General features: G+C 38.9%; 1 protein-coding gene across 1 annotated transcript in view; it reads right to left on the reverse strand.

The window, feature by feature from the left end:
• Positions 1 to 1,902: 1,902 nt before the first annotated feature.
• COLEC10 (collectin subfamily member 10) overlaps positions 1,903 to 18,938 on the reverse strand; it is a 52,224-nt gene continuing 35,188 nt past the window's right edge. The window contains exons 4-6 of the mRNA XM_049854284.1: positions 7,584 to 7,637; positions 5,643 to 5,738; positions 1,903 to 2,294 (exon numbers count right to left, since the gene is read on the reverse strand). Coding sequence (XP_049710241.1) covers positions 1,903 to 2,294; positions 5,643 to 5,738; positions 7,584 to 7,637 — 542 coding nt within the window. The remainder of the gene's footprint in view (positions 2,295 to 5,642; positions 5,739 to 7,583; positions 7,638 to 18,938) is intronic.

Here is an 18,938-nt window from a genome sequence, read left to right on the forward strand (position 1 = left end):
AAACAACATCATGATAAATGGAAAAAAGATTAAAATTGTCAACAATTTCATTTTAATTGGATCCACAATCAACAGCCATGGAAGCAGCAGTCAAGAAATCAAACGAAGTATTCCATTAGGCCAATCTGCTGCAAAAGACCTCTTTAAAGTGTTAAAAAGCAAAGATGTCAATTTGAGGACTAAGGTGCACCTGACCCAAGCCATGGTATTTTTCAGTTGCTTCATATGCATGTGAAAGCTAGACAATGAATAAGGAAGACCGAAGAAGAACTGATGCAATTGAATTATGGTACTGGTGAAGAATATACCATGGACTGCCAGAAGAGTGAACAAATCTGTCTTGAAAGAAGTACGGCCATGATGCTTAGAAGCAAGGATTGTGAGACTTCATCTCAGGTACTTTGGACATGTTATCAGGAGGGATGAGTCCCTGGAGAAGCACATCATGCTTCGTAAAGTAGAGGGTCAGTGAAAAACAGGAAGATCCTCAACAGGGTGGACTTACACAATGGTTGTAACAATGGGCTCAAACATACCAGCAATTGTGAGGATGTCCCGACACCAGGCTGTGTTTCTTTCTGTTGTCCATAGGGTCACTGTGAGTTGGAACAAACTCGACGACACCTAACAACAATATCACCATCTTCTAGAATTATCTGGATGCTTCATATGCCCCTCCTGTCATTCCCCAAGCATAAGGGAAGGAATGTTGATATGAATGAACCTAAGACAAGGATAAAATAGACCTATGTTAATAGTAGGGGGCAGTTTAACAGGGGGGACTATAAATAATATTGTCTGGGAACACAGTCTTTCTTTTTGCTCTTCAATTTCTAGAGTTCCCTTTTCCTAAAATCTGTGTATTTTATCCAGGAGACTGAGATTAAGGTTTGGGCCCACAGAAAGTGGATCAGAGTGATTGCTTGGTATACTTTTAGTGAAGGCTATAGACTGGAAGCACGAAATGAGTATCTGTGGTTCCACATGGTCTGGAACAGTTCACTAGGCTAGAACTTCCTCATATAGAGGTTTGAGTTTATAGTATTTCTTTGTGCAAATATGGGGACCTTTTAAGTGTGACCATGGCCATGGTGGGTGACTGGTCAAAGAACTGAGAATTGTGGATTCAAAGATAGATACTATCTTGACATTACTAATAGAATCACCAGTTGAAAACCAGTTGTTGTCAAGCCAATTCTGACTCATGGCACCCCACACGTGTCAAAGTAAAAATGTGCTCCATAGTGTTTTCAATGGAAGTAGATCACCGGGCCTTTCTTTCCTTCTGGATAGCAGTCAAGCATGTTACCATTTGCATCACCTGGGGATGCCTTACAGAAAACCAAAAACCAAACTCATTGAGGTCAAATCGATTCCTACTCATTGCAACTCTATAGCATAGAGTAGAACTGCCCCATAGGATTTTCAAGGAGCAGCTGGTGGATTCGAACTGCCGATCTTTTTGGTTAGCAGCTTGAGCTCTTAACCACTTTGAGAAGACACTCTTGTATGTCTAGCTTTGGGCATGGTCCAGTTATCCTGATGGTTACCAACCAACTGTTCATTTATCCATTGGGTTTGGCTGAGAGTGCTTTAGGGCTCTAGGGACAGGTGGCAGAGCAAATGCAAAGAGAACTTATCATTTGAGAACATTCATTGAGACAACGGCCTTCTTGCACAACTAGTAATTCAAACTATCAGTGTCCCTGTAACCTGGTGACTTATTGGCTCAAAATTGTCACAGAAGACCATGGCGATGGAGATTCCAAACCTCTATTTAGCATTTCCTACTTGTCATGAGTCAGGATGAATTCAGTTTAATTAGGAAGAAATAAATGGACAAAAAACATTACAATGATAGTCAAAGGAAAATAACAAATGTGTAGCATGGGGGGGAGTTAGTTACTTTTTCTTCTTGACAAACTCACAGACAAAGTACATGGTAAGATGGCACTCTGTGTCATTCCATCTGCCCGAGCTCAGCATTTCCACACAGTCCTCGTGACCATACGGGTCACTGGGCTCCCCCTCCTTCCAGTTGCTGTAGTTCTGCAGTGGAGTGTTGTCCGTAAAAACATACTGTCCCTCTCTCTCAAGGTCATTCACCCCAATGAACACCCGGAAGAAGCCACTCTTGGCAACATAGTCAGCAATGAGCGTGTTGGCAGCTTCATCCTTTGGCATGGCTAGCATTCCACCCCGGATCCGGCAGTGAGTCAGAGATTCCCTGTAGTTCTTCTCCTCTTGCACGATGTAGTAAAATTTCTCTTCTGTTTCCCTAATCCCTGCTATGACTTTGCAGGGAGGAAAGGAAGGATATGATTATGTATCTCAAAAGCAGGAAAATATATAATATTGCTGGATTTAAAATCACTTAGCCAACATTGAACAATTATTTTGCATGGCCTTATTATAAGGTAAGTACTAGTTTAATTTTTTTCTCCACCTTTCTAGTTATCAAACGGAGAACAAACTTCTACCATTTGTCTTCCTGCCCCTTTCACCTCAACTTCCAACACAGCAGATAGCTATATTGACAGAGATTTGTTCCATGAGCACCCACACAGCATGTCTCATTTTATTTTTTTCCATCCTAGTTTATGCTTTAGCCATACCTGCAGTCCCATGAACATGTCCTTTTCTCTCCTACCCCTGAGTCTCCATGCCTGGAAAGTCTTCTTGCTGATTCTCTACTTTGCAAATTCCACTTGTTCTTACGATCTCAGTGGAAGTGTTACCTCTTATAGGAATACTTCCCAATGCACTTGGACACAAATGCGGGCTGTTGTATGCTCTTCCCCTGTATCTCCGTTGCCCCTTCTACTTTCTCCTTTATAGCAAGCATCATATTCTAATCCTTTGCTTCTGAGTCTCTCCTAATAAACTATGAGCATCTTGAGGAAAATTACTGTGTCTTTTCCACACTGTAACCTCAGTTACTGGAACATTTCAGGGAATGATAAAAGCTTATTGAACTGATATGTGAAGAATATAGAACTTTACGCACTTTGGGTCCAACTCCAGGCTATAAATATGCACACACGCTGAGATGTCTACACATTCTTGCAGGTACATGAGAGAGACTGAACTCCTGAGTAAGCCTCAGGACAGAATTGGCAACTCAGAATCCTCCTGAGCTCACAATATAAGATCTACATATTGGGCTTCAGGGCCTTTATATAGACATTTTACAGTCCATAACTTTAATGAAACTCACAAAGAAATATGGGACCACTAAAATGTTAAGAGCTATTGTTCCATGTTAAACTTTTGAGGTCTGGTAATTCATGACAGTCCAAGTCATTTTGGAGAAGCCACCTTTGACATGGGCCAGAACTAGAGCTATAATTAGGGAGTTAATTAACATCAGGTGTTTCCTATGCCTCTTGTATTACAAGATGAGGATGCACACAAGATGGAATCTATGTCCTTCCAATAATGAACAACAAATATAGCTGGATTACAATACATGAAAATATAACAGAATGAAACCAATTATAACGGTAACTACAATAGCTCCTTCCTTCCTACTGTCCCAGAAGAAAACACAAAAGTTCTTTCCACTTTAAGTGTTTTGGTGCTAACTATTATGGGAAAATGGGCAAGGAATAACAATGACTAATGTGGGGAAGGAAACCCTGGTGGTGTAATGGTTAAGTGCTACGACTGCTAACCAAAAGGTCGGCAGTTCAGATCTGCTAGGAGCTCCTTGCAAACTCTATGGGACAGTTCTACTGCGTCCTATAGGGTCACTATGAGTCGGAATTGACTCAATGGCAAAGGGTTTGATAACATGGGGAAGTTGCAAAACTTACAGAAACACATAAAGCTCCTACTGATAAGTACTGTGGACAGAAAAGTCAGAGAAACTTGTATTCTAATCTCTGTTCCACTGCTCATTAGCTCCGAATCTGGGCAAGTTAACCTCTCTAAGCTTCAGTTTAATTATAGAACCTACATCATAAGAATTATGGTTGATTCCTGTTATTCATAGTAGACATGCCCTATAAAGTCGCCACAGACACTGAACTAGCAAATACTGAATCATTGCTCCTAGAGGAAACACAGGGGGAGGTTCCTGCAAGCCTCTGTTCACAATATTTTGTGTCAACTGATCAATACGAAACTTTGTTTTTCGTGTTCCTGTTTAAAAACACGTTCTTTAATATACATTGTTGATTTATTAACATTGAACTCATGGCCAACAGTGCTATAATTCATGCCTGGAAGAAGTTTATCTAGCACACACATTTTCTCCGTATGGAACATCACTACCGTCTTGTACTTGGAAACACCAGACAGCACTTCAACATCATACTTTGCGACCATTTTGAAAAAGCAAAATTACTAACAAAAAATGTGAAAAATGCAAAAAGGAACAAAAAGCACTAAATAGACTGTGGAAAGGACAATCGTTTATAGCATGGGAACTGAAACAAGAAGGCAGAGCGTTGCCTTGTTCAGCTAGGAACATGTGTGTTGGGTAACTCAAATTTTTCGCCCCCTGTGCATGTCTGCGAATGGCCACAAAAGTATCTTGAGTATTGATTTTGGGGTGACAAATAGATTTTAGCGAGAAGGTGAATTCACAAATACAGAATCTGTGAATAACAGAGTTAACTGTATTAGAGGATTCGGTGAGATGGTATTAGGAGTTGTGCACTATTCTAAATGCTTACGAAATTAGCTATTGTTATTATTACTTCTGTTTTCTGAAATGCTAGCTCTGTTTGACTCTTGCTGTCCCTTTTCATTTTTAAGGCACAGCTCACCAAACTTCGCCCTTTTCTCCATTCCCCTCTTTCTGGCAATGCACATATTTAAAAAAAAGAACAAAAGACAAAAACCCAAACCTATTGCTGTCGAGTAGATTCTGACTCATAGCAACCCTATAGAATGGAGTAGAACTCCTCCGTAGGGTTTCCAAGGAGCACCTGGTGGATTCGAACTGCTGACCTTCTGGTTAGCGGCTGTAGTACTTAACCACTATACCACCAGGGTTCCCTTTGCACATATAATAGCACACACTAAATAGGGGCACTGAATTCTAGCAAAAAGACGTGACTTAATGGTCTGACTGAAACCAGAGGAACCCTGGAAGACACGGCTCCCAGACTCTGTTAACCCAGAACTAAAACCATTCTCGAAGCCAACTCTTCAGACAAAGATTGGACTGGACTGTAAGACATAAGATGATATTTGTGAAGGATATGCTTTTTACTTCAAGTAGATACCTGAGACTAAATGGGCAGCTCCTGTCCGGAGGGAAAATGAGAAGACAGAAAGGGACAGGAGCTGCTTGAATGGGCATGGGAATTCTGGGGTGGAAAGGAGTGTGCTGTCATATTATAGAGAGAACAACTAGGGTCACATAACAATGTGCGTGAATTTTTGTATGAGAAACTAACTTATGCTGTAAACTTTCACTTAAAGCACAATAAAAAAAAAAGTGGCCCTGACGTGTCTGGGGTATAAGTGGATAATCAGCACTTCGTGAAAACTTTAAAGTGGTGACAAAATCTCAATAGCTTTTGCCCAACCCAAGGTATTTCCTGCTGGGGATGTTGGAAAACGGTGTTGAAAGTCACCAAAGAGATAAATATTATTACACAGCACAAAGAAAAATAAAATATGCTGCTCACCGTTCTTCACGAACTTCATAGATGTCTTTAGTCTAGCAACACTAATATCTAGTTGTCCAACAACTTTTCGGTATCTTCCACAATCACAGACAGTACCTTTTAAATGATAAAAACTGTGAATTTATGATGGAATACATGCAGGCCATTCACTTTCTTCCAAACACTGTCTTTTTCTAGTCTTGTTATATCTCTCTATGAACGGCTGTAGTTTTTATTTCGTATTTGAAACACGGTTTCCAATTTACATTTTCTTTAGGAATTCAGAAAATACCTTCTTAAATATTTCGAATGGGCTAAAAGACAGTTTTTAAACTGTATTTTTAAAAAGAAGAGTAAATATGACAAACCACTGTATACACTTTATAGACCATTTGGCATTTTTGTTGAACACAGAATTTGTCTGTCCAATTTCAGAATAAAATCTTTAGGGTTTTCTTAATACATTTTTCTAACCAGTCTTCTGTTACTGCATTGTTCCCTGCTTTACACAACTCTCCCAAGATGAAGAAACCTGACATAGTTTGAATCAAACACTAATCCTGATTATCCATTAGAAGTATGGCTTGCTTGGTTCAAGGGCTAAGTCCAAATCCTATGAGTAGGTCCAATTTACAATTTCAATAGCTATTTGTCCAATTTGTGGATTAACTAGGATGTGACTTCATTCTATTCCCCTTTGCTTACCTGCCTTTTGAACTACCTACTGGCACTGACATGACTGAAAAGGAAGATGACATGAAATTCAAATGACCTTCTCTTTTTCTGTTTAATGGCTGCTTTATGCAAGCACTTCTGTTTGCTTTTTTCATTGGTTGCATGAAAAGTGAAAAGAATTTCATTTAAATCTATGGCTTTATTTATCCATAACTACCAACCAGTTGTCATTATGTCAATTCTGACTCATGGTGACCCTGTGTGTGTCAGAGTAGAACTATGCTTTGTAGGATTTTTGATGGCTGAATTTTTGGAAGTAGATCAGCAGGCCTTTCTTCCAAGGCACCTCTAGGTGCACTCGAACCTCCAACCTTTCTGTGAGCAGCTGAACACATTAACCATTTGCACCACCCCAAGGACTCCTATTTATAACCACGGTTAAATATAAGGAATTTGAAACAGTCTTTAGAATTAATCTCCACTCTACCCCAATACATAGAAACAACTGAAACTATCTGAGAACAATCTGCCTCTTTCCTGCATACACCACTGCAAATAAAACCCTCTTTTAGAATTCAGGGACAATCTCCCTGGCCATTAAAAGTATATTCGGTGACCACTGGGGACTTTCTGGATCTGGCCAGTTTGCTGCTGGCAAAACTGCTGCCAGTACTTGGTTGAGGTGCTAGTGGAATGTAAGGTATGCTGAGGCAGGCCCTATGGTTGGGGCCCTCATGCACTTTTTCTTGGTCCAAAGAACAAGGGCTACTCCCTGATGCTTGGATTTGCTTCCTCTCAGGAAGCACGATGGGATGGAATGTGCCATCATCCCATTCCCCAGGGTTTGGAAAGTCACCAGTGGATGGAGAGGGAAGTTCCCATCTGCTCTTTGGGTTAGTAAACTAGCCTGCGGGAAGTAAGATTAAGCACACTGAGAGGACTCCTGTTTTTACTTAAATATATATATATATATATATATATATATATATATACATGTAGTGCTAGTTGTGGTTGAGTTGACTCGCACTCATGGTGACCCCATGTGTGTCAGAGTAGAACTGTGCTCCATACGGTTTCCAATGGCTGATTTTTCAGATGTAACTTTCCAGGCTTTTCTTCCAAGGCATCTCTGGGTGGACTCGAATCTGCAACCTTTTGGCTAGAAGTCAAGCATGCAAACCATTTGCACCACCCAGGGACTCCGAAATATGCATGTATATCACTGCTTACTTTGGAGATGAATATATTTGGAAAAATGCTAGAAATCAAAGAGAAAAGTAGATATACCTGCTTTGCCCTTTCCTCCAGGTATCCCAGGTAAACCCTTTTCCCCTTTGTCACCTGAATAAAGACAATAACAGCAAAAAGAACAATTAAATAAGATGGTCAGTTATTTCAGGTAGAAAATATCTTATACATTTAAAATTAGGGGAAACAGTTTTTAAGTCTCATTAGAAATATCTCTAACTAATATCCCTTGGCTTTATATAAATAATTCGAGTTGGCTGCAGAGGTATAACTAATCAAACAATTCATTATAATTTATTTATATACAATGTAGAATTCTAGCAGAATATGTAAGGAATATTTGTATTTGTGTTACCTATCCTTGTTGTTAGGAGCCCTAAGGCGCAGTGATTAAGTGCTCAGCTGCTAACCGAAAGGTTGCCGGTTAGAATCCACCAGCCACTCTGCAGGAGAAAGATGTGGCAGTCTGCTTCCATAAAGATTACAGCCCTGGAAACCCTATGAGGCAGTTCTACTCTGTGCTAGAGGGTCACTATAAATTGGAATTGACTTGATGACAACAAGTTTTTGTTGTTATCCTTCTTGTTGTTTACTATCAAGTTGGTTCCAGCTCATAGCGGCCCTATAGGACAGAGTAGAACTACTCCATAGGGTTGTTAGACTCTAATCTTTACAGGAGCAGATGGCCAGGTCTTTTCTCCTGTGGAGTGTCTGGTGGCTCAAATCGCTGTCCTTTTGGGTAATAGCCTAGTGCTTAACCACTACACCACCAGGGATCTCGTTGTTACCTATTCTACTAACATGTTTTCATAACGTGGCCTTCTGAACAAAGGTAATCCAATTCTCAGCATGTTTTTAAATTTTAAAGTTACCTTTCTCTGGCAAATCTGGATCAGTGGATTAACACATTGTAGTATCTTTGTATTTATTATGCTCCAAGTTATTCCATGTGTCTTTGCCCTTAGATTTTCAAAAACATGTATTGTGCTTTTTCAGTTTAATTCAATAAATATTTACTATCTGCTCACTCTGTGTAAGACAAAGGGCTAGGTATTTTGAGAGGATATAAAGACAGACAAGTTGAAGCTTCTGACTTGAAAGAGTATATAATTTTTAGAAGAGATGTGACTGATGTATACAAATATCTGTAATATAAAAACAGTGTCAAATGTATAATATCAAAATATCAACCTTTGTAATTCTCCTTTCTGCTCTTCCTTGTAAGTGACCATTTTCTTACCAGGTCAGAGGCATCCACAAAACAAGGAGAATTAAGATTGTCAAAGCAGAGAGAAAGAAAGAAAAAGAAAAATTTTTTTAACTTCAAAATAAATTTTTGAAGCTCACATTAGACAAAATAATTGAAAGCAAAAACTTTTTGATTTACAAAAGGAAATGTTTGGCTGAGGTTCTGGAGAATCAAAAGGGAATACCCTGATGGTAATAAAATAGAATTTATGCTTCAACAGTGATCTGGAAAAAGAATAAGAAAAAAACTCATGAGGGCTGAATACAGGATAAAGGTCACCTAAGCCGGAAAGAGGTATGGGGCTTATGGAGGGTGGTGCAGCCAGGGAGTTGGGTATAAGACCTGAGGGGACCATGTAAAGGAAGATGGAGTCAAAATGGAGGTTCTGTCTAGCCCTATCCCACACCAACAACAGGGAAAAAGTGGGAGCCACTCTAAAGCTTGTAGGGTGCCCTGTGTTGCCTGCATTGAGGAGGCCCATTAGCTACTTTTCTCGTCACTGCCTGCTGAGCGATGTCAATCAACCAAAAGAAGGCATGCCTGCTGCCAGGGCTCCAAAGATTTGCTGAGCCTTTCTACACCGACCCACGCGGACACCTTTCTTTACAGTGATGCCAGACATTCATGAGCTCTCTAAGCATGAGGAGGGGGTCCTGGAAATCCAAAATGCAGTTTAAGCGTGCACAGGGAAGCCCCAGAACTTGTACTTGGATAGAACAAGACAATGGTGAAACCTATGACGATAAAAAAAAAAAAAAATTTTTTTTTTTTTTTTTTGACGATAGAAGGTGATAAATGTGAGAACAGAGATAACATACTCTGAGAGGGAGCCAGAAGAGATAGTGTTTCAACTGGGGGAATAAATGAAAATTTCCCTGTGGCTCTCCTGTGGAGACAGAATTTGAACTTGGCCAGGAAAATCTTCAGCAGGTGAAGATAGGAGCAAGATAAAAAAAAAAAAAAAAAAAAAAATAGCGATGATAAATAGACAGAGGGAACAGTTGGGAAGAAGCTTCGAAATATGTTGAGTTCTTAGCTGAGGAATATTGATCTTCTCGTGTTTTAACTGTATCCTTTAACATCTTCATTGCCCTTATGTGCAAATTGGAAAAGGTAAGAACAAATTTTGGGTATACGTTAAAAGAACGAAGGAACTATATGTTTGCTGAATGCTGATTATGTGCCAAGTACCATTCCGGATACTTTATATATATTATCATACTAAATCTTACGTGCTAGGTAGCAGCAGGAACTTATTTAAGCACGTTCAGCAATTAAATGGCAATGCTGATATACAGACCCAACCATCTCTGACTCTGCAGTTCATGGTGCTTCCCAGATGAGTTATTCAAAGATTTAATCAAAGAAAACAAAGTGTTTGGAAAATATTATCAAAATCCTAAAGTAATATCCATCCTTACCACCACTAAAAATAATATGGACTTAACAGATCATTTGAGTATGGATCTAATATTTTAATTTAAAATGTAGTTTATTTGCTTTATATTTTAAGTTAGTTGAACAAGGACTGGAAGCTTATTCTGTTATGATTCAAGTTCTGGGCTAATCTCATGGACATAAAAAAAGCATCAATATAGGACTTCTTTTGGAGAAATGATGAGCTTATTAAAAAAACAAAACTCATATAAAAGGCCAAGGACATGGAACACTACCACATACTAACAGTGAAATAAATAAAATGCCTGGTAAGCACTCGGAAAGGGAAAAGATGGTTATGGATCATGGTAGAGATTCACGGAAGAGCTGACCCTCCAGCAAAGGCTTAACAATATGAGAAACAATTTCTTGAATTTATATGGGGCATTTCTTCTGAAGAGATGTAAGCACTTTGGCTACTTTTCAGCATTTTGAGATGAATTCCTTTCCTTTTTTGACAGATGGAAAAGCCAAAGCAATATGGTGGGGTGAACAATCATCAAAGTCAGCAAAACCACAGTTTGAATCCTGGCTCTACCACTTACTAGCTAAACTTGGACAGGTTACTTAATTTCTGTAGGCTTCTGTTTTTTCCTTTGCAAATGGAAATACAGTCATACCTCACTTAACGTTCATGATATATTCTGTGAAATAGGACGTTATGTGATTTGGACGTTGTGCAAACACTGTATTATATACGACATTGCCTCCTAACAATATTACCACTCTGTCTCTCTGTCTTTAAAAGCCTTAAAGACTGGCATTGAGTTGGCATCTTTATGGATGAAGATCCTTTCAGGCATTCACTGGGGCAAATAACCTCCCTCTAAAATTAGTTAATCTAAGGTTGCAACAAATTCTACTGCCTTCACATCAGCACTCTCAGACTCACCACTCACTTTCACATTAAAAAATACATTAGACAGTGAAAAATGCTGTTTGAAGCACTCAAACCACCCAAAGCTAGCACTAAACTGGTATCGTAGTCTAGTCCTACCTTCTCCTTAAGCATCTCGAACAACCTTTTGCCTTAGCAGCGACTGCCAACGTGCTGAGAGGCATTTCCTTTTGTGTTTGGTTCTCAATCCATATCATTAGCAATTTCTCCATCTCTGATATAGGTCCTTCTTGCATTTTCGTTAACCTTGTAGCTTTCAGTGGAGCCGATCCTTTAACAGCCTGGAGAATTTTTGTTTGTTTTTGAGGTTCATCGTGATTGTCAAGTGTGAATGCCTAAATCGTGAGCAATAGCATTCACTGATTTTCCAGCTTCATGTTCCTTAATAACCTTTTGTTTCACTTCCAAATCAATATTTCTCATTTGCCTCTTACTTCTACTACCACTAGCACCGGTTTTGCTGTGTTTAGGAGCCAGGATGCCCTTCACAGTAATATTTTTGAAAGAAAATTAAACAGAGTGTTAACTCTACAAACTAAAGAGAAGTGCGATACATGAGATTGGGTGTTGCTGCCTACGAGCTGAAGCATACACTGTTGTACAGTAAACTTTTTATTTTTAATTAGGGAAAGTTCACCTTAAAATAATGACAGAAAGTTTACAATGCAGTACATAATAAGCCAGTAACATAGGTGTTTATTATGACTATTATGACGTGTTATAGTTTATATGTGTACTGTATCATTATACACCTGGTAACACAATCACTTTGTATACAAGAGACATGAGATACACGTTGCCTGTGGGAAGCAGTTGTGTTTGATTCGTCCAGTTACTTCCACTAATCCTGTTCTCTGATTGGGATTTCTGAACTCTATTATAACCTTTAGAGCTCTGGTGGCACAGTGGTTAAGTGTTCAGCCACCAACTAAACGGTTGGCAGTTTGAATCCACCAGCTGCTCCTTAGAAACTCTATGGGATAGCTCTACTCTGGTCAGAATTGAGTCAACGCCAAAGGGTTTGCCTTTTTTTTTTTTTAATAACCTTATGGAACCACAGACGTACATGTGGCCAGACACTGCCCGAATGGATGCTGTGTGACACGACTATACTGGTATCTAAAATTATAAAATCATTAAACCAAAAAAAACCAAATCCATTGCCGTCGAGTCGATTCTGACTCATAGCAACCCTATAGGCCAGAGTAGAACTGCCCCATAGAGTTTCCAAGGAGCACCTGGCGGATTCAAACTGTCGACCCTTTGGTTAGCAGCTGTAGCTCTTAACCACTACACCGCCAAGGTGTCCATAAAATCATTATGGAGGATAAATCAGATAATGTTGTCTTATCAGGGGATTAGCACAGTACTCAACTGGTAAAGGATGCTTAACCAATGCTAGCTTCTGCTCCCTAAATCAGGCTTACACCACACACACCCACTGCTGTCAAATCAATTCTGACTCATAGCTACCCTATGGGACAGAGTAGAACCGCTCCACAGAGTTTCCAAGGAGCACCTGGTGGATTTGAACTGCCAACCCTTTGGTTAGCAGCCATAGCACTTAACCACTAAGCCACCAGGGTTTCCTAAATCAGGCTTACAGTAAGGAAATTCATACAAAGTACTTAGCAGTATGTGGAAAGTTTGAGCTTAGAATACCTATTTCTTGGAAACCAATTCTGGTTTAAAGTCATCCACAAAAAACTTATTTGGGCACATAAGCAGGAACATGCCAGTAGTAACTGTCTTAATGTTGAGGAATTAAAGCATGCATTGAAACAAAAAAAATAAATAAATAAAATGCTTTCAGTGTAAAACAATTATTAACCTTAAGTGAAAACATTTCTTTTGCTATAAGATTGAATTTGCCTATACTAAATCATTCTTCTTTCTTGTTCCTAAAATGAAATATTGACATCCAGAAAGTTACCTTATCCATGCTAGTGACAACACTAAGGTCAGCCCAGAAAGTTGAGATTAATCTGAATCAATGAAAAATTTAGAAGAGCTATTGACAAAATGAGGACAATAAATTTCAAAGTACAGATTAAAAATGAAATTAATCCAGGTGAGCCAGAACATTGTGCCTCCATTTTTTTAAAGTGTTGATGACATGGTCATAAATTCTGTTGGCACATCTCTGGGGAAGGAAATCTTAGTAGCCAATGCTGAAAATTGATGTTAAAGGAAAGAGGTATTTATATGAACAAAGAGTAAGAAAAAGGTCCATATTGTAGGAAATAATGTCTTTGATCATTCATTCATTCATTTATTTACCCTTAATTCAACAAACATTTTAAAGTTTCCACTATAAAATAGGTACTCAGGATAAAACAAGTAAAAAGACAGGCTCCTCATATACAGTTTATTTTATGTTTATTTAAGCAAATAAAAAAAAAAAAAAAGCAAATAGGCTCAGTAAATCTTTCACTTATTTGTTCCCTCCAGATGTTTACAGTCTATAGGGGAAACAGACAAGCTAACCGGCCATGACAATGAGTACAATGAAAGAGGTGTGCACTGGTTGCTGGAGTAGATGATGCTTGACCTAAGCCTTGAAGGATGAGTTGGCCTGAAGGAGATAAGGACAGTTAAGCCTGCTGCTAGGTTTTCCACATGTCTGGAAGTTCATCCACTTTAAGCTCAGGCAATCATACTAGAAACTCTTGATCTTTCCTAGTCTCTGTCGTCTACCATTCTCCCAGTGACCTATTCTTTTTCTTAATAAAAATATTTTATCATGTTTTCGGTGAAAGTTTACACAGCAAATTAGGTTCCCATTTAACAACTTCTACACAATTTGTTCAGTGACATTGGTTACATTTTTCACTGTATATCTACTTTCTCATTGCCATTCTCATTGTTCGATTTCCTGTAGTCCTGCCTCCTTGTCTTCTCGTCTTTGCTTTTGAGTAAATGTTGAGCATTTGGTCTCATATAGATGATTTTTTTTTAAGGAGCACAGTACTCATAGATGATATTGTTTATTTTATGAGCCAAATTGTTATTTAGCTAAAAGATGACCTCATGGAATATCTTTGGTTCAAGGTTTAAAGAATATCTCAGGGTGAAAGTCTTGGGGAGCTCTCCAGTCTCAATGGCTCCAGTGACCTACTCCTATTTTAAGAAAGGATTAAGACTTAGTTTATGATCACTAACTCTGCCTCTTCCAGTTGGAGTGCCAGCTAGACTTAGTACTCCCCAATCTATGAAAGTGAAACATATAGAATGAATTAATGAAATGAAGTTCATCAATTCTGTACTTGTTCATGGCAGTGACTCACGCTCCTCTTCCACTTCTTCTCATCGCTAGAGCAATACCAGGAATCTTAACCTCCTCTAACATGGCTTCATTTCAGAAATCGTGAACTGCCAACATCCCACTTTCTGGCTACACTTTCCACCCCTTTAGCCAATTGTTAAATGAAGCTGATAAGCCAGAGGCAAATCCATGATGTGTTTGCTCTAAAGCTTATACAGTTTGTAGGGCCCTTTTTAAGAAAAATATGACAAAATTACAAATAGAAAATTCATTATTAAAATGAATATTATGTTCTGGAACAACTGAATCCTCACATATAAAAGAATGAATTTGGTATTACACCTACACCACAGATGAATATTAACTAAAAAAAAAAAAAAGCACATAAAGTGATGCTCAACATCATTACTCATCATTAAAAAAAAAACAACTCATCATTAAGGAACTATAAATCAAAACCACAAAGAGATACCACTTCACCCCCGATGGTCGCCATGAGTCGGAATCAACTCGATGGCAATGGGTAGGATGGCTATTATGAGAGAAATGAAAAATAACAAGAGTCAGCAAGGATGCAGAGAAATTGAAACACTTATCCATTGCTGGTGGGAATGTAAAATGGTGTACCAATTTTTCAGAAAATTAAACATGGAGTTACCATACATCAAAACAAAACAAAAAAAATCAGTTGCCTTCTAGTCAACTCTAATTCTGATTCATGGTGACCCCATGTAGATCACCAGGATTTTCTTCATAGAATTACCATATGACCCAGCAATTCCACATCTAGCTGTCGTCGTTGTTAGGTGCCATTGAGTCGGTTCCCACTCAATAGTGACCCTATTCAAAACAGAACACTGCCCGATCCTGAGCCATCCTAACGATTGTTGTTATGCTTGAGCTCAATGTTGCAGCCACTGTGTCAATCCACCTCATTGAGGGTCTTCCTCTTTTCTGCCGACCCTGTACTTTGCCAAGCATAATGTCCTTCTCCAGGGACTGATCTCTCCTGACAACATGTCCAAAGTATGTAAGATGCAGTCTCCCCATCCTTGCTTTTAAGAAGAATTCTGGTTGCACTTCTTCCAAGACAGATTTGTTCATTCTTTTGGCAGTCCATGGTATATTCAATACTCTTCACCAGCACCACAATTCAAAGGCATCAATTTTTCTTCAGTCTTCCTTATTCATTGAGCAGCTTTCACATGCATACGATGTGATTGAAAATATCACGGCTTGGGTCAGACATACCTTAGTCCTCAAGGTGACATTTTTGCTTTCCAACACTTTAAAGAGGTCCTTTGCAGCAGATTTACCCAAGGCAATGTACATTTTGATTTCTTGACTGACGCTTCCATGGCTGTTGATTGTGCATCCAACTAAAATGAAATCCTTGAAAACTTCAGTTTTTTCTCCATTTATCACAATGTTGCTTATTGGTCCAGTTGTGAGAATTTTTGTTTTCTTTATGTTGAGATGCAATCCATACTGAAGGCTGTGGTCTCTGATCTTCATCAGTAAGTGCTTCAAGTCCTCTTCACTTTCAGCAAGCAAGGCTGTGTCATCTGCATAACACAGGTTGCTAATGAGTCTTCCTCCAATCCTGATGCCTCATTCTTCTTCATATAGTCCAGCTTCTTGGGTTATTTGCTCAGCATACAGATTGACTAGGTATGGTGAAAGGATACAACCCCGACGCACACCTTTCCTGACTTTAAACCAATCAGTATCCCCTTGTTCTGTCCGAACAACTGCCCCTTGATCTATGTAAAGCTTCCTCATGAGCACAATTAAGTGTTCTGAAATTTCCATTCTTCGCAATGTTAGCCATAATTTGTTCTGATCCACACAGTCAAATGCCTTTGCATAGTCAATAAAACACAGGTAAACATCCTTCTGGTATTCTCTGCTTTCAGCCAGGATCCATCTCACATCAGCAATAGTATCACTGGTTCCATGTCCTCTTCTGAAGCCAGCCTGGATTTCTGGCAGTTCCCTGTCAATATACTGCTGCTGCCATTTTTGAATGATCTTCAGCAAAAATTTTGCTTGTGTGTGATATTAATGATATTGTTGTATAATTTCCACATTTGGTTGGGTCGTCTTTCTCGGGAATAGGCATAAATATGGATCTCTTCCAGTCAGTTGGCCAGGAAGCTGTCTTCCATATTTCTTGGCATAGACGAGTGAACACCTCCAGGGATGCATCCGTTTGTTGAAACATTTCAATTGATATTCCATCAATTCCTGGAGCCTTGTTTTTTTGCCAATGCCTTCAGTGCAGCTTGGACTTCTTCCCTCAGTACCATTGGTTCCTGATCATATGCTACCTCTTGAAATGGTTGAACATCGACTAATTCTTTTTGGTATAATGACTCTGTGTATTCCTTCCATCTTCTTTTGATGTCTCCTGAGTCATTTAATATTTTCCCCATGGAATCCTTCACTATTGCAACTCAAGGCTTGTATTTTTTCCTCAGTTCTTTCAGCTTGAGAAAAGCCGAGTGTGTTCTTCCCTTTTAGTTATCCATCTTCAGCTATTTGCACATGTTATTATAATACTTTGTCTTCTCAAGTCACCCTTTGAAATCAGTTCTTTTGCTTCATCAATATTTCCTTTTGCTTTAGCTGCTCAATGTTCATAAGCAAGTTTCAGAGTCTCCTCTGACATCCATCTTGGGCTTTTCTTTCTTTCCTGTCTTTTCAATGACCTCTTGCTTTCTTCATGTATAATGTCCTTGATGTCATTCCACAACTCTTCTGGTCTTCGGTCAAATCTATTCTTGAGATGGTCTCTAAAATAGGTGGGATATACTCAAGGTCATATTTTGGCTCTCGTTGACTTGCTCTGATTTTCTTCAGTTTCAGCTTGAACTTACATATGAGCAATTGATCTGTTCCACAGTCAGCCCCTGGCCTTGTTCTGACTGATGATATTGAGCCTTTCCATTGTCTCTTTCCACAGATGTAGTCAATTTGATTTCTGTGTGTTCCATCTGGCGAGGTCCATGTGTATAGTCACTGTTTATGTTGGTGAAAGAAGGTATTCGCAATGAAGAAGTCATTGGTCTTGCAAAATTCTATCATTCAATCTCCAGCATTGTTTCTATCACCAAGGCCATATTTTTCCTTCTTCGTTTCCAACTTTTGCATTCCAAATCACCAGTAATTCAATGCATCTTGATTCCATGTTCTATCAATCTCAGACTGCAGCAGCTGATAAAAATCTATTTCTTCATCTTTGGCCTTACTGGTTGGTGCGTAAATTTGAAAAATAGTCATATTAACTGGTCTTCCTTGTAAGTGTATGGATATTATCCTATCACTGACAGCATTGTACTTCAGGATAGATCTTGAAATGTTTTTTTTGAAGATGAATGCAACACCATTTCTCTCAAGTTGTCATTCCCAGCATAGTAGACTATATGATTGTCTGATTCAAAATAGCCAATACCAGTCCATTTCAGCTCACTAATGCCTAGGATATCGATGTTTATGCATTCTATTTCATTTTTGACAATTTCTAATTTTCCTAGATTCATACTTTGTACATTCCAGGTTCTGATTATTAACACATGGGTGCAGCTGTTTCTTCTCATTTTGAGTCATGCCACACCAGCAAATGAAGGTCCCAAAAGCTTTATCCCATCGACGTCATTAAGGCCAACTCAGTTTGTCGAACTATGAGGACTTGTGTGTTGCTATGATGCTGGAAGCTATGCCACTGATATTCAGATACCAGCAGGGTCACCTACGTAGGACAGGTTTCAGCTGAGCTTCTAGACTAAGACAGACTAGGAAGAAGGACCAGGCAGTCTACTTCTGAAAGGTATTAGCCAGTGAAAACCTTATGCATAGCAGCAGAACATTGTCTGATATAGTGGTGGAAGATGAGCCCCCAGGTTTGAAGGCACTCAAAAGATGATTGGAGAAGAGCTGCCTCCTCAAAGTAGAGTCAATACCTGGCTATATACCCCAAAAGCTTGAATACAGGGACTCAGATACTTGTACATCCATGTTCATTGTTGCAGCATCATTTATAATAGCTAAAAGGTAGAAATAACCCAAGTGTTCATCAATAGATGACTGGATAAACAAAATGTGGCGCATATAGACAATAAATATTACTCAGCCATAAAGAGAAATGAAGCCTTAATACTTGCTACTACATGGATGAACCTTAAAATATTATGCCAAATGAAATAAGTTAGACTCGAAAGGAGGAATACTGTATGGTTCCACCTATATGAAATATCTAGAACAAGAACTGCGTAGAGGCAAAGTTTATCAGTGAGTAACAGGGGCTGGGGGAGGAAGAAACGAGGAGTTATTGTTTAAGGTGCACTGGGTTTCTATTTGGGGTGATACAGTTTTTTCTTTTGAAATGGTTAGTGGTGATGGTTGTACAGCATGGCTAATGGGATTAAAATGCCACTGAATTGTACACTTAAGGCTGAAACAGCAAATATTTTTCTGGTATATGTTTTAATACAATTGAAAATGAAGTTATTTATTATGAGAAAAGAAAAATGAATCATTATATGT

The sequence above is a fragment of the Elephas maximus genome, chromosome 15 (genome assembly GCF_024166365.1).
Source record: "Elephas maximus indicus isolate mEleMax1 chromosome 15, mEleMax1 primary haplotype, whole genome shotgun sequence".
NCBI lineage: Eukaryota > Metazoa > Chordata > Mammalia > Proboscidea > Elephantidae > Elephas > Elephas maximus.